The sequence below is a fragment of the Vicia villosa genome, unplaced genomic scaffold (assembly GCF_029867415.1).
Source record: "Vicia villosa cultivar HV-30 ecotype Madison, WI unplaced genomic scaffold, Vvil1.0 ctg.003683F_1_1, whole genome shotgun sequence".
NCBI lineage: Eukaryota > Viridiplantae > Streptophyta > Magnoliopsida > Fabales > Fabaceae > Vicia > Vicia villosa.
This window is the reverse complement of record NW_026706269.1, coordinates 110,067-122,189: the sequence shown is the minus strand read 5'-3', so window position 1 is coordinate 122,189 and position 12,123 is coordinate 110,067. Positions and strand designations below refer to the sequence as shown.

General features: G+C 37.4%; 1 protein-coding gene across 1 annotated transcript; it reads left to right on the top strand.

The window, feature by feature from the left end:
- Nucleotides 1–7,164: 7,164 nt before the first annotated feature.
- Nucleotides 7,165–11,454, top strand: LOC131641349 (phosphoserine phosphatase, chloroplastic-like). The gene is made up of 7 exons (XM_058911654.1): nucleotides 7,165–7,553; nucleotides 8,900–9,032; nucleotides 9,114–9,221; nucleotides 10,005–10,098; nucleotides 10,349–10,498; nucleotides 10,576–10,629; nucleotides 11,005–11,454. Exons 1-7 carry the CDS (start codon nucleotides 7,325–7,327, stop codon nucleotides 11,128–11,130), a joined length of 894 nt encoding a protein of 297 aa, XP_058767637.1. The 5' UTR covers nucleotides 7,165–7,324; the 3' UTR covers nucleotides 11,131–11,454.
- The last annotated feature ends 669 nt before the right edge of the window (nucleotides 11,455–12,123 follow it).

The following is a 12,123-nucleotide window of genomic DNA, read 5'->3' as shown; positions in this document are numbered from 1 at the left end:
ATCCCACCACGACCAAATAAGATCGAGTGTAAAAAATAATTCACGCCACAACTCAAAACACCATTTGAGTATATAAATTATTAGATTAGCTTCACTGTACTCGAAACGGCACCAAAATCCGGTTTACGGTTTAAAAGTTACACATTTTTAACTTTTCAAAACGGTCTGTCGCAACAACTAACAGCACGCGGCGCCACACACATTCGCGGCGCGGAACGAATCTGAACTACGCCTTCGCGGCGCAAACAAGGTTTCGCGGCGCGGAACGAGAAGGAACTACGCCTTCGCGGCGCGGCCATATGCTCGCGGCGCGTACTGAACACAACAAAACTTCCTGGCCTTCTGCCAAGCAGTTCGCGGCGCCAACTCCTGGACGCGGCGCGAACTGGCGATTTCCAGAACTCCGAATAGCAGAAAACAACCTGCGATTTCGTCCCTCTTTCACCGAATCACTACCAAACCAATCTCATTCCAACCAGGTTTCGCATACAGTGAAATAACACATATTATAACGCATTTATAATCCATTCAACCATCCAATTATCACCATACATGATCAATACAATTATTATAACTCAATTCTCCCAAAACCTAACATTTCTACAACCTAAGCATAACCCAATTGATCCGAATAACACGATCAAATTCTATCATACTACCTATAATCCCATAATAGAAGATAAACGGAAGAGTCCCCCCTTACCTGAAGGTTGATTCTTCGCTCTTCCTCGGGTCGCACTTCTCCGCTCCTCTTCTCTTTTCACGTTCAGACTCTTCTCTTCTCCTTAGCTCTATTCCTCTTTTCCACAATCCCTCTATTTTTCTATTTTATGAAAATAAGCTTATCATTAGTAATGGGCTTCACCACTGACACCCCCCCTTCTACTACAAGCGACACTGGCCCATTAGCCTCATTATTTCCATTTTTCTCAGTTAACCCAAATAATTCTAATATTTAATCCAAAAATTAATTAAATTAAATAAAGAATTTTATGGGGTGTTACATACATCTTCTGTAACTCTGTTTGGTTAATCAATGAAAAGCTTATTCTGCATAACTCTTGTACTTCTGCTTGTTTTATCAATGATTATTTATGTTTCTTTCCTTTTGTCTCTTGCTTTACATTTGAATCTTTTTATGCTTTTTGATGTTATGACAAAAAGGGGGAGAAATATATGATAAATGATCTGATTAATATTATCAGTTACCGAGTAAAAAGGCTCCACACATTTACTAACAGAAGCTGCAAGCTTCATATGTTTCTAAGTTGTGTTGTTGCAGGAATCAAAGATTCAAGATCAACATAAGAAGCAACAAAATGAATCAAGCTCTTGGATTCTTGAAGCAAGCTGAGTGCTAGGAAGCTTCAGAATCAGAAGCAAGAAGGAAGAATGATCAGAAATAGCTCTTGGATTCTTGAAGCAAGCTGAGTGCTAGGAAGCTTCAGAATCAGAAGCAAGGAAGAATGATCAAAAATTCTGATAATAGAATATGATCCAAATCATTGTCTATTTGCTCTGATACATTGTCTATTGGATTTGATATATTCTATATGGCTTATATGGCTCTGATACATATTTTGTATTCTGATACACATTTTATGTTCTAACTCATTCATGCTGACTTTTGTCGTTTAGTTTTGTTCTGTAACATTTCAGGATGTAGAGATGCTCTGATGATGCTCTGGTACATTCAACAATGTTCTGATACAATCTAGCATGAAGTGATGTAAGAAGAAATTCAAAGCTCTGAAGCTATCCGAGGGAAGCAGAAATCAGAAGCTGTGAATGTTCTAAAGATCCAGAAAACTCAAGTTCTGAAGCTGTCCTAAATGGAAGCATGAATCAGAAGCTGTGAATGTTCTGAAGATCAAAGAAATTCAAGTTCTGAAGCTGTCCTAAATGGAAGCAGGAATCAAAAGCTGTGAATGTTCTGAAGATCAAAGAAATTCAAGTTCTGAAGCTGTCCTAAATGGAAGCAGGAATCAGAAGCTGTGAGTGTTCTAGGGATCTAAAGAAATTCAAGTTCTGAAGCTGTCCAATGGAAGCAGAAATCAGAAGCTATGAATTATCAGAAGACAGAAGCTTATGTGATCGTCTCTACCGAAATAATCAGGGAAGTCTTTTATTATTAAAAGTTCTTCGAGTATTTATTTCAGGGGGGGATTATTCATCTCAGAGGGAGATTGTTAATCTCAGGGGGAGACATATTCACATGCTTATGCTATAGCTGTGTAATTTGTCTTTAGCCGTCTGCTCTTTCTGATCGCAAATTCATATCATTTATATATGTTTTTGTCATCATCAAAAATGGGGAGATTGTTAGAACAAGATTTGTTCTGATCAATATTCTTAGTTTTGATGATAACAAGGATATGAATTTTGTGTGAGATAATGTGGTACTCTAATACATTGCAATTTCCATTTCAGGAAATATATATAAAGAGTATGCACAAATCAGCGCTCAGAAGCTTTGTCTCAGAAGGTTCAGCATGCAACATCAGAACATGGTCTGGCAAGACATCAGAAGATGGTCAAGGCAGAATCAGAACATGGGTCTATGAAAGCATCAGAAGAACTTGAGATCAGAAGCAGAAGCACTGAAGTTCTCATGGTATCACGCTCAGAAGCACTTCAAGGTCAGAAGACAAGAAGATGCTATGCACCAAGCTGTTTGACTCTGATGATATTCAAATATTATATTCACAAACATCAGATCAGAAGAAAGTACAGGTGGCAGGCTACGCTGACTGACAAAAGGAACGTTGGAAGCTATTAAAGGCAACGTCAGTAGACACAGCATGAACAAGGCTCGAGGTAGTTGACAAAAGCGTGAAACATTAAATGCAATGTTGTACGGAATACGCAAAGCATTAAATGCGCCCAACGGTCATCTTCTCAAGCGCCTATAAATATGAAGTTCTGATGAGAAGCAAGGTTAACAACTCTGAACCAAATTCTGTGAATATTAACTTGCTGAAACGCTGTTCAAATTCAAAGCTCAGAAACTTCATCTTCATCAAAGCTCACTACATTGCTGTTGTAATATATTAGTGAGATTAAGCTTAAACGTTAAGAGAAATATCACTGTTGTGATTATAGCTTTTCAGAAGCATTTGTAATACTCTTAGAATTGATTACATTAATTTGTAAGTAACTAGAGTGATCAAGTGTTGATCAGGATACTCTAGGAAGTCTTAGCTTGTGTCTAAGCAGTTGTAATTAGAGTGATCACGTGGTGGTCAGGATACTCTAAGAAAGTCTTAGCTTGTGTCTAAGCATTTGTTCCTGGAGTGATCAGGTTGTGATCAGGATACTCTAGAAGACTTAGTCGCGGACTAAGTGGAAAACCATTGTAATCTGTTGCGATTAGTGGATTAAATCCTCAGGTGAGGTAAATCACTCCGTGGGGGTGGACTGGAGTAGTTTAGTTAACAACAAACCAGGATAAAAATAACTGTGCATATTGTTTTTATCGTTCAAGTTTTTAGACTACACTTATTCAAACCCCCCCTTTCTAAGTGTTTTTCTATCCTTCAGTATGCTCCTCTCTGATCCCTCTTTCTTCTGATTCGCAGGTTCAATGGATGGAGGACGTTCCTATTCGCGGGGGCGCAAAGGATTTTTCAACAATCGTCTGAATCCCTCTTTCTGTTTCCCTTTATTTTCTTTTATAGATTTAGGATTAAATTAAGTTAGGAAAGATTAGATTAGGTTGTCATTTAAATTTCTGTATATTTGATCTTGATTCCGGATTTGATTCAATGTAATCTTGTTTTTTTCAATTAATAAAGATTTGATTTTATTTATTTGTTAAGATCATATTTAGTTTTAGTTTGATTTGCATTTGCGTTTGAAGATTTGATTGAGTTTGATTCATGGGCTTGGGTTGAATTCAGATCTAGGGTTTTCTTGGGGTTGCAGCGGTGCGAGGAAGGGTTTGCTCGTAGGGAGGTGGACGATGAACAGGACCCAGGTCAGCTTGACCCGGTCCAGCACTTTGGTTCATCCATTGACCCAGTCACCGATCCATGGCCCAATTTACTTTTGTTTGTTTTTGCCCCAAACGGAGAGCAATAACAATCCACAAAAAGCCCTAATAATTTTATTTTACTCATTTAATTATTTAATTAATTAATCAGTAAAATAAACTAATTAGCTAATAATATACCCCTAATAATAACCCTATGAAAATACTAATTAATAATATCCTAATAATTAACAATGATATATTAATAATCCTAATACTAATATAATTATTAATAGTAGAAATAATAATATTAACACTAATAGTTAGTAATAAATATATTTTGTTGAAAAGACTAAATAATGAGGAACAAATAGGGCCAAAACAAATTGGCTTCTCAAATACTTGCTATCCACACCTCGTTTTATTTTAATCAGTTTATAAGGGGATTTTATAAGAGATCGAATTTAATAATAGATATATTAAACCCTATGGCTCTTAATTTTTTAACACCCTTAATAAATTAAAACGAGAATTGTATTGGGTAAATTTTGGGGTATGTCAGCATTCTGCCCAAGCATCTGTATCCGCTGGCATACCGGCAGGAGATCAGGGGCATGGTCATCCTCGGCCTGCTGGTTCTCCAAGATCTTCTCATGTGCTAGCCTAGGTGGATCTTCGGGAGCATCGGATGTCATCAAAAGATGTGACACCCAATAGAACCATGTCATATACCCCTCCACACAGTGCCACTCTTGGATGGCCACCATACACTGATACTCCTCAGGCACCAAATGATGCGCCAAATCCTCAAATATAGCAGTGAGGCCCACTCGGGTCACGATGTCAAGAGCAGCCTCAAGCGAAGACCTCAATATCATCTGCACACGTCCAAACTGCCTCATGCACCGCTCCGGCAGATACCTGACCATGGTGTTGGCCCCTCATGCCAACCATCCAGAGTATAAAGCGATACGGTCAAATGGGACAACATGGTGGTAATCAGTGAAGGGCGTCCAACGGATGTCATCGTGCACAGTGTGGTCCAGGTACACACGATATGGGCCCACTACGTTATTCCCCCTTTGGAGGACGTATCGTGCGGCTCTGGGCATGGCATCATCGTACGTAGGATCAATGGCAAAGCCGTGGATGCGGTGTAAGTATGAGATGATTCAGCCCTATTGAAAAAAATATTAAATGTGAAATAATAATACGATAATATTGAATAGTAAATGTGAAATAATATGATAGGATAATATAATATGCTGAAATAATTAAAAAGAAACATACCGTCAGGAGTGTGCATGATTCAGTTATAGGTATACCAGAATAGCTGCCCCTAGTTCCACTGGTCCACTATAGTCAGATCTATAAAGTACCGGAGATACATCATATCGACGGTGATACTCAGTAAAAAGCTCGTCACCCTCTTGCCCCGACTCCGCAACCACCACCAAGTGGTTCTCATACATCTGTATCAAGCTGGAGAACCTAATATGCGGCCCACTCGTCGCTCTACACTCGTAATCTGCCATGTTTGGGTGCATGCCCAGATAGTCCACCATCCACTCAATGGCCTCAACCCTCTGTATCCAAGAATGGTCCAGCAGCCTCCCTCTGTATCCAAGAATGGTCCAGCAGCCTCCCTCTGATTGGCAGGTGGAGCAGACAGGCCACATCGTGTAAGGTGATCGTCAACTCCCCAACAGGAAGGTGGAAAGAAGACGTCTCCTTCTGCCACCGCTCGACAAAAGCGCCCTGCATGCCGTGGCTGATGGTACTATAGCCGGTCATACATAACCCTCCAAGCCCGCTCCCAACTACCATGTCATTAAACCACTAAACCTGTGGTTTAAATAGAGAAAATATATTATGGCATGGTTCACGAATTTTATGGTCAGTCGTTCTTGTCACAACAAAAACAAAAAAGAAACTTAGTTAGACCATTAGGAGAAAGTGGAATAAAAACCTAAATAAAAAATGGTTAAATTATAAAGTGTAATTAAAAAAACTATCTCTCCCTCCCAAACACATCGAGCGACGTGGTCGTGATAGTAAATCAGCACTGAAGTGTCTGTTGGCCCTCCCGGGTAACCCTCCTCCGCATCATCTTCCCCGCTCGGAGAGTCAGCATCAAGTATATCATCCTCATGATGCTTCACCTCCTCCTCGATCTCCTCCTCCTCACGTACCACCTCACGAGAGGAAGACGCCCGAGCCAGCCGACTCCTAGATCCAGATGAGGAACCAGCAGGCGCCTCATCCGTTTGGACGGGTACTCGACCCCGTCCCCGTGTCAATGCTAACTGTGAGGTCCGCCCGCGTCGAGCCGATGCGGTCTGGGTCTCCCTAGCTTGTCTAATTCGTGCGGGGTTTCCTGACATTTTCCTGAAAAAATTGAAACCGATAAGAAGGCGAAACAATCCAAAAAATAAAAAAAAACAATTCTGATTTCATTTCGGAAGTGCATTTTCGAAACTGGTCAGAGAGGTGTTTTTGGAAGTGCACTTTCGAAACAACCTGCGAACACCATTTTTAGCAGAAACCCATTTCTTCCCCTAAATGCTTCAAAATTCATTTTTTCCTATCTAAACCTACTCAATGACGTATAATAACTTAACCCTATAATATTTTGCTAATTTCTAACAGCCCTAATATGAATTTCAATCTTATAGTTTAAGGTTGTGAGAACTTACAAATTGGAAGCTTTAAATGTAGCCTTTGAAGTAGTCTTTGAAGTTTGTAGAGCAAGTTTAGAGAATCAACTGTGTGTAGTAGTGGCAAGAAATTGAAAGATTTTTGAAAGTTTTGAGTTTTAGGATAAAATGAAAAAGGGGGAGACTGTTTTGTTTAAACTGCAAAATGTAGGTGTTTTCGAAGATGGATCTCTGAAATCACTCTTTTTGATAACATCGGCGATATACTTCCGAAATATATGAGCATTTTTAAAATTTCAGGCGGATTTATAAAAAACTTGGGGTAGATAAAGAAATTATCTTAATTTTTCTAACTTATTTTCTATGCAACGTGGACTAGGGACACGTCACTTCCCATTCCCATGTCTCCACGCTTGTTGCAAGTTGTCCATAAGTTAAAAAAACTCAACTTTAAAATATAGTTTATTCTCTGATAATTAAATATGCCAAAAAAATAAACAAAAAAGAACATTTTTGTCAAAAAAAAAAAAACAAAAAAGAACATTTCTCATACATGACACTCACTGGTTAGTGAGACGTTTAGTTTGTTACCTCCCACCAACCCCTCATTCTCCTTTCGCAAAAACCTTCTTTCTCCACTCTTTTCATTTCTTAACACTCCCTCTCATCACAGATCCACCAACATTTTTCTCTCCTCATGGAAGGTTTGGTGAGTTACGGGATCAACCCAATTCGTGTAACTCCCATTTCAAAGCAACGATCTTGTTTTCTCGTTCAATCAGAACCGAATCTAACAAAGAGTGTTCGTGGAATTCAAATTGGGATTGTAAATAAGAATAAGAAGAAGCAGTTTTCTCCTTTGATTATGGCTGCTGCTGTTGGAAACACCCAAGTTGGTCATTTTGAGAACACTCTTCCTTCCAAAGGTTTACATAAATCTTACATTTTTGTATCTTTTTCTTCGTTTTCACTTTATACATTGAATTAGAATTGAATTTAAAAATATAGTGTCAAACAGGGTTTCAAATAGTGCATAGTTATTAATCTTCACTAAGTTAGTTATATTTCATTGTTTTTATCGATTTTTTAAGTGTTGTATTGTGGTCGCGTTGGTAAAGTATTTTGTGATTTCGGTCGGTATAGGTGTTGCATTAGTGATTGAGGAATAATTTTTTTTGTGATTTCGGTTGGTATAGGTGTTGCATTATGGATGGAGGAATTTTTTTTTCCTGATTTCGGTTTGTATAGGTGTTGCGTAACTGATTGAGGAGTAGTTTTTTTGTAATTTCTGTCGGTATAGGTGTTGCATTATTGATTGAGGAATAATTTTTGTGATTTCGATTGGTCTAGGTTTTGCGTTACTGATTGAGGAATAATTTTTCCGTGATTTCAGTTGGTATAGGTGTTGCATTAGTGATAGAGGAATATTTTTTTCGTGATTTCGGTATAGGTGTTGCATTATTAATTGAGGAATACTTTTTTTCTGTGATTTTGGTTGGTATAGGTGTTGCATTTCTGATTGAGGAGTATTTTTTCGTGACTTTGGTATGTATAGGTGTTCTATTACTGATTGAGGAATATTTTTTTCGTGATTTCGGTCGGTATGGGTGTTGGATTATTGATTGAGGAATATTTTGTAATTTGTACTTTCATATTCTGTTTCTGAAAATTTCACTTCCATAAAGGTGCACTAACAGGTTTCATGGCTATAACAGCGTTTTGTCGCGGTAGTAACGACAATGAATTTTTGTGTGGTTTTTTTGGTAGCATAAAAATGGTGAATAAAAATAATGGCACCTTCTGATACCGTTTTGTTATGGCCGTTTTTGCGGCAAACTGTTTTTTAAAACCTTGGTTTTGATATATCGAATTTCACCATGGTGAGTGTTTTTTGTAAGTCTGACAAGATAAGGGAAATTCACAGACAAACGCTGAATAACAGTATTGGCACTTTTTTATACTGTTTTGGGCGTCCGTTTTTGCGGTAAACTGTTTTTTAAAAGCTTGGTTTTGATATATCAAATTTCACCATGATGAGTGTTTTTTGGAAGTCTGACAAGATAAGGGAAATTTATGGAATGTGTAAAATTTATGGTGTTTGTGCAGAGTATTTAAATATTAAAGACATTGTGTGTTTTTAATATTTGTGGACGGTAAAACACTGCTAGGCGAATAAATGGAAATTTAGCGATAATATTAGAGTTTTTGTATTTCTTTTTGCATTTCATGTGAAAAATTTGTGATTTTGTGTTGTGTTTTTGATGACGGTTAGAAATTCTGGAACTGTGGAAGAATGGTGATGCTGTGTGTTTTGATGTGGATAGCACTGTGTGCTTGGATGAAGGGATAGACGAGCTTGCTGAGTTCTGCGGGGCTGGAAAGGCTGTTGCAGAATGGACTGCTAGGTTAGATTTAGAAAAGGGTTTATGTTTTTTGAATATCTGTAGTTTTCTTAACGATATTCGATTTACGTGTTGAATTTTCAGAGCAATGGGTGGTTCTGTTCCTTTTGAAGAAGCCTTGTCTGCTAGATTATCTTTGTTCAATCCATCTTTGTCTCAAGTTCAGAATTTTCTTGAGCAAAGGCCACCGAGGTATGTTACGGAGTCTGGTTGTTTTTGTTGAGTGTCTGTCTTCATTGTTTTTTGTCTCGAGTAGATTTGAAATTTTGATAATAAGCATTGTGGCTTCATTTGTTAGACTTAGAAGTGTTTTGTTTTCAATTTTGACTGGCCCGTTATCGCAAAAAATTTATCTGGAAGTTCTGATTCTCCCAGTTCTTCTTGGCTTAGAGTTTTAAGTCTATCATTAACTACCAAACTGATTTTTCCGTGGCCGTATGAAGTACTCGTCCATGACTAATGCAAACGATTAGGTTTCTAGACAATGCTGTCAAATAGTGGCTATAGCCGCCCTATAGCGTTACAATGTAGTGTGATTTGAACAAGTCGCTCTCGCTATAGTTCCACAATAGCTATGTAGTACAAAGTGTTGTCAAATAGTGGCTACACCGGTGCTATAGCAATATAGCATCGTAGAATTCGAATAAACTTCTACTTTCTGCAGTGCACCATGGACAGCACTGGTTGTGGAATCAGTCCCTTGTAAATGCAATGTAAGGCTGCCTGCTAGTACTACAAACTCGTATCGTAACGAAGCTAATCTTATCCTAGATTCTACTATATTGTAGGAGCTTAATGGAACCATGCTAGTTTTTTGTAAGACCAGCCAGAAGGTTGATTTTTGTATCATTGATGCTTAACTGCCTGCTTTCTTTACTCTACTTTCTCAATACTGTTTATCCTATTCTATCCTGAACCGAACCGATCATTTCAGACATATTTGGAACACTGCTTACGATTCTTCTTAATATGCAGGCTTTCTCCTGGCATACACGAGTTAATTCAGAAACTAAAAGCCAATGGCAAGCATGTTTATCTAATCTCCGGGGGCTTTCGTCAAATGATCAATGTATGGCGAATAGTTTTGATGAATATGTTTTCCAATTTATTTTCGACTAAGTGGATATCAGTAGTTACTTACTCATAGCATGTTGTGAATTTGTAGAGATTTTCTTTAAACCTGTAGTGTATTACCACTAAAAAGCTATGTAGCACCGACACTTGAGACTGATGGCGTGTTACTGTCCGACACAAATGATTATTTTCTTTAGATTAGATGCTTAGTTTTCTTCCGAACTAATAACACACTTCTTATGAAGCCTGTTGCATCAATACTCGGGATTCCAAAAGAGAACATTTTTGCCAATCAACTACTTTTCGGAAGCTCGGGTCAGTTTCTCGGATTTGATGAAAATGAGCATACATCGAGGAGTGGAGGAAAAGCCACTGCTGTACAACAAATCAAGAAGGTTGTTAGTCATGTACTTGTTAAATTTTTGAACTGATTATTACATCACTTGTAAATCTGATCATGAAAATTTTCCAGAATCATGGATATAAAGCATTAACTATGATCGGAGATGGTGCAACCGATTTTGAGGTAAGAAAAAATATCGGATATCTCGTGGTAATTTTGTGATATATCTCATTTTCAATCCTATGTTTTGAAAATTTGACTCCCGGGTTTCATAGAGAAAATTACACCCACTTCCCCTGAGGTCTGCTTAAAAGATAGACACGTATGTCGTTTCTTCTAATTTCTAAACAAATGTGGATCACCCTTATTTGTTAGAAAAGCTGCTTTCACTTCTCACGTCCATTTGAGAAAACAGCTTTTAGATTTCAATCGAAAAGATGAATAGTGATCTTAAATTGTTGACAGATGAATGAACTTTCTTTGTGCCATTGTTAGGTTTTCTTGAATAGCATATTCACTTGTGATAATTTGTATGGCTTTTTTTTTCTGCACATTTAGGCTCGTAGACCAGGTGGTGCAGACTTGTTCGTTTGCTATGCTGGTGTTGTACTTCGACAAGCTGTTGCTGCAAAAGCTGATTGGCTAGTTTTCAATTTTCAAGACCTTATAAATTCGTTAGGGTAATTTTTTCTCCTTTCTATGTTTCTTTTCGAACGAGCGTGATAGGATTCATATTTTTTAAGTTACCCTTTTATAATATCAAGAGAATGGGCGAAAAATGGCCGGAAACATATACATGAAATTCCGGCAAGAGCCATTAGAGAAAGAATTTTCTTAAACTAGATAGATGTGATTGATTTTTTTTTTCCTCTTGTAGTTCAGAATTACTCTTCTTCCATTGTTTTTCTTTTATCTTTGGGAGTGTTATTTTATTCATGCAGATGCAGATGCACTGCATTTGTTGTATCAATGTACTTCAATAATGCATTACCTAAGTTTTTAAGTTGATCTTATGAGTTACTTCTATGTTTTCCAGAATTTAATCACTGCCTTTTGTTTGTAGTGTTAAGAATGTTTTTATGTCTAGCAAATGTACACGATATTATTTATCTTTTGGTGGAATAAAAATCGTAGTAAAGACATGTTACTTCATTATCCAATGCATCAAAGACTTAGAGACAAGGTTATGAGGTTAAGTGGTCGAACTAAAGAGCTATTGGTTGAACTCTATTTGATTCGAATATATATCAAAAGGTAATGCCTATTTTGGTTCATCTTCTAAAGTGAGTTGCATCAATGACTTTGAGGCACTAGAGGTTTAACAACGGTTGGAATAAGTATATAATCACGTAGGTCCAGACATTGTTATGTAGCGTGTTGTTGTTTATGCAGTACTTTCAATCACGGTCTTGTGACCGTTGTAGTAAATTAGAAAACACATCTCATATATCAACGATTAAGCCTAATAACTGTTGTGATATTGTTTATGAATAAATATCAATAGTATCATACTATAATTAGTAATACACCATTTTTGAATTGATATCAAAATTAGTTGTATTAAGTACACAATTTCATTAAGTACATCAAAATATACGTAGAATGAATATCTAAGAATGGAAGAATAAATTTAAACAGCTCAAGGTAGGCAAATGTTCTTTCCAACTTCTAAGAGAA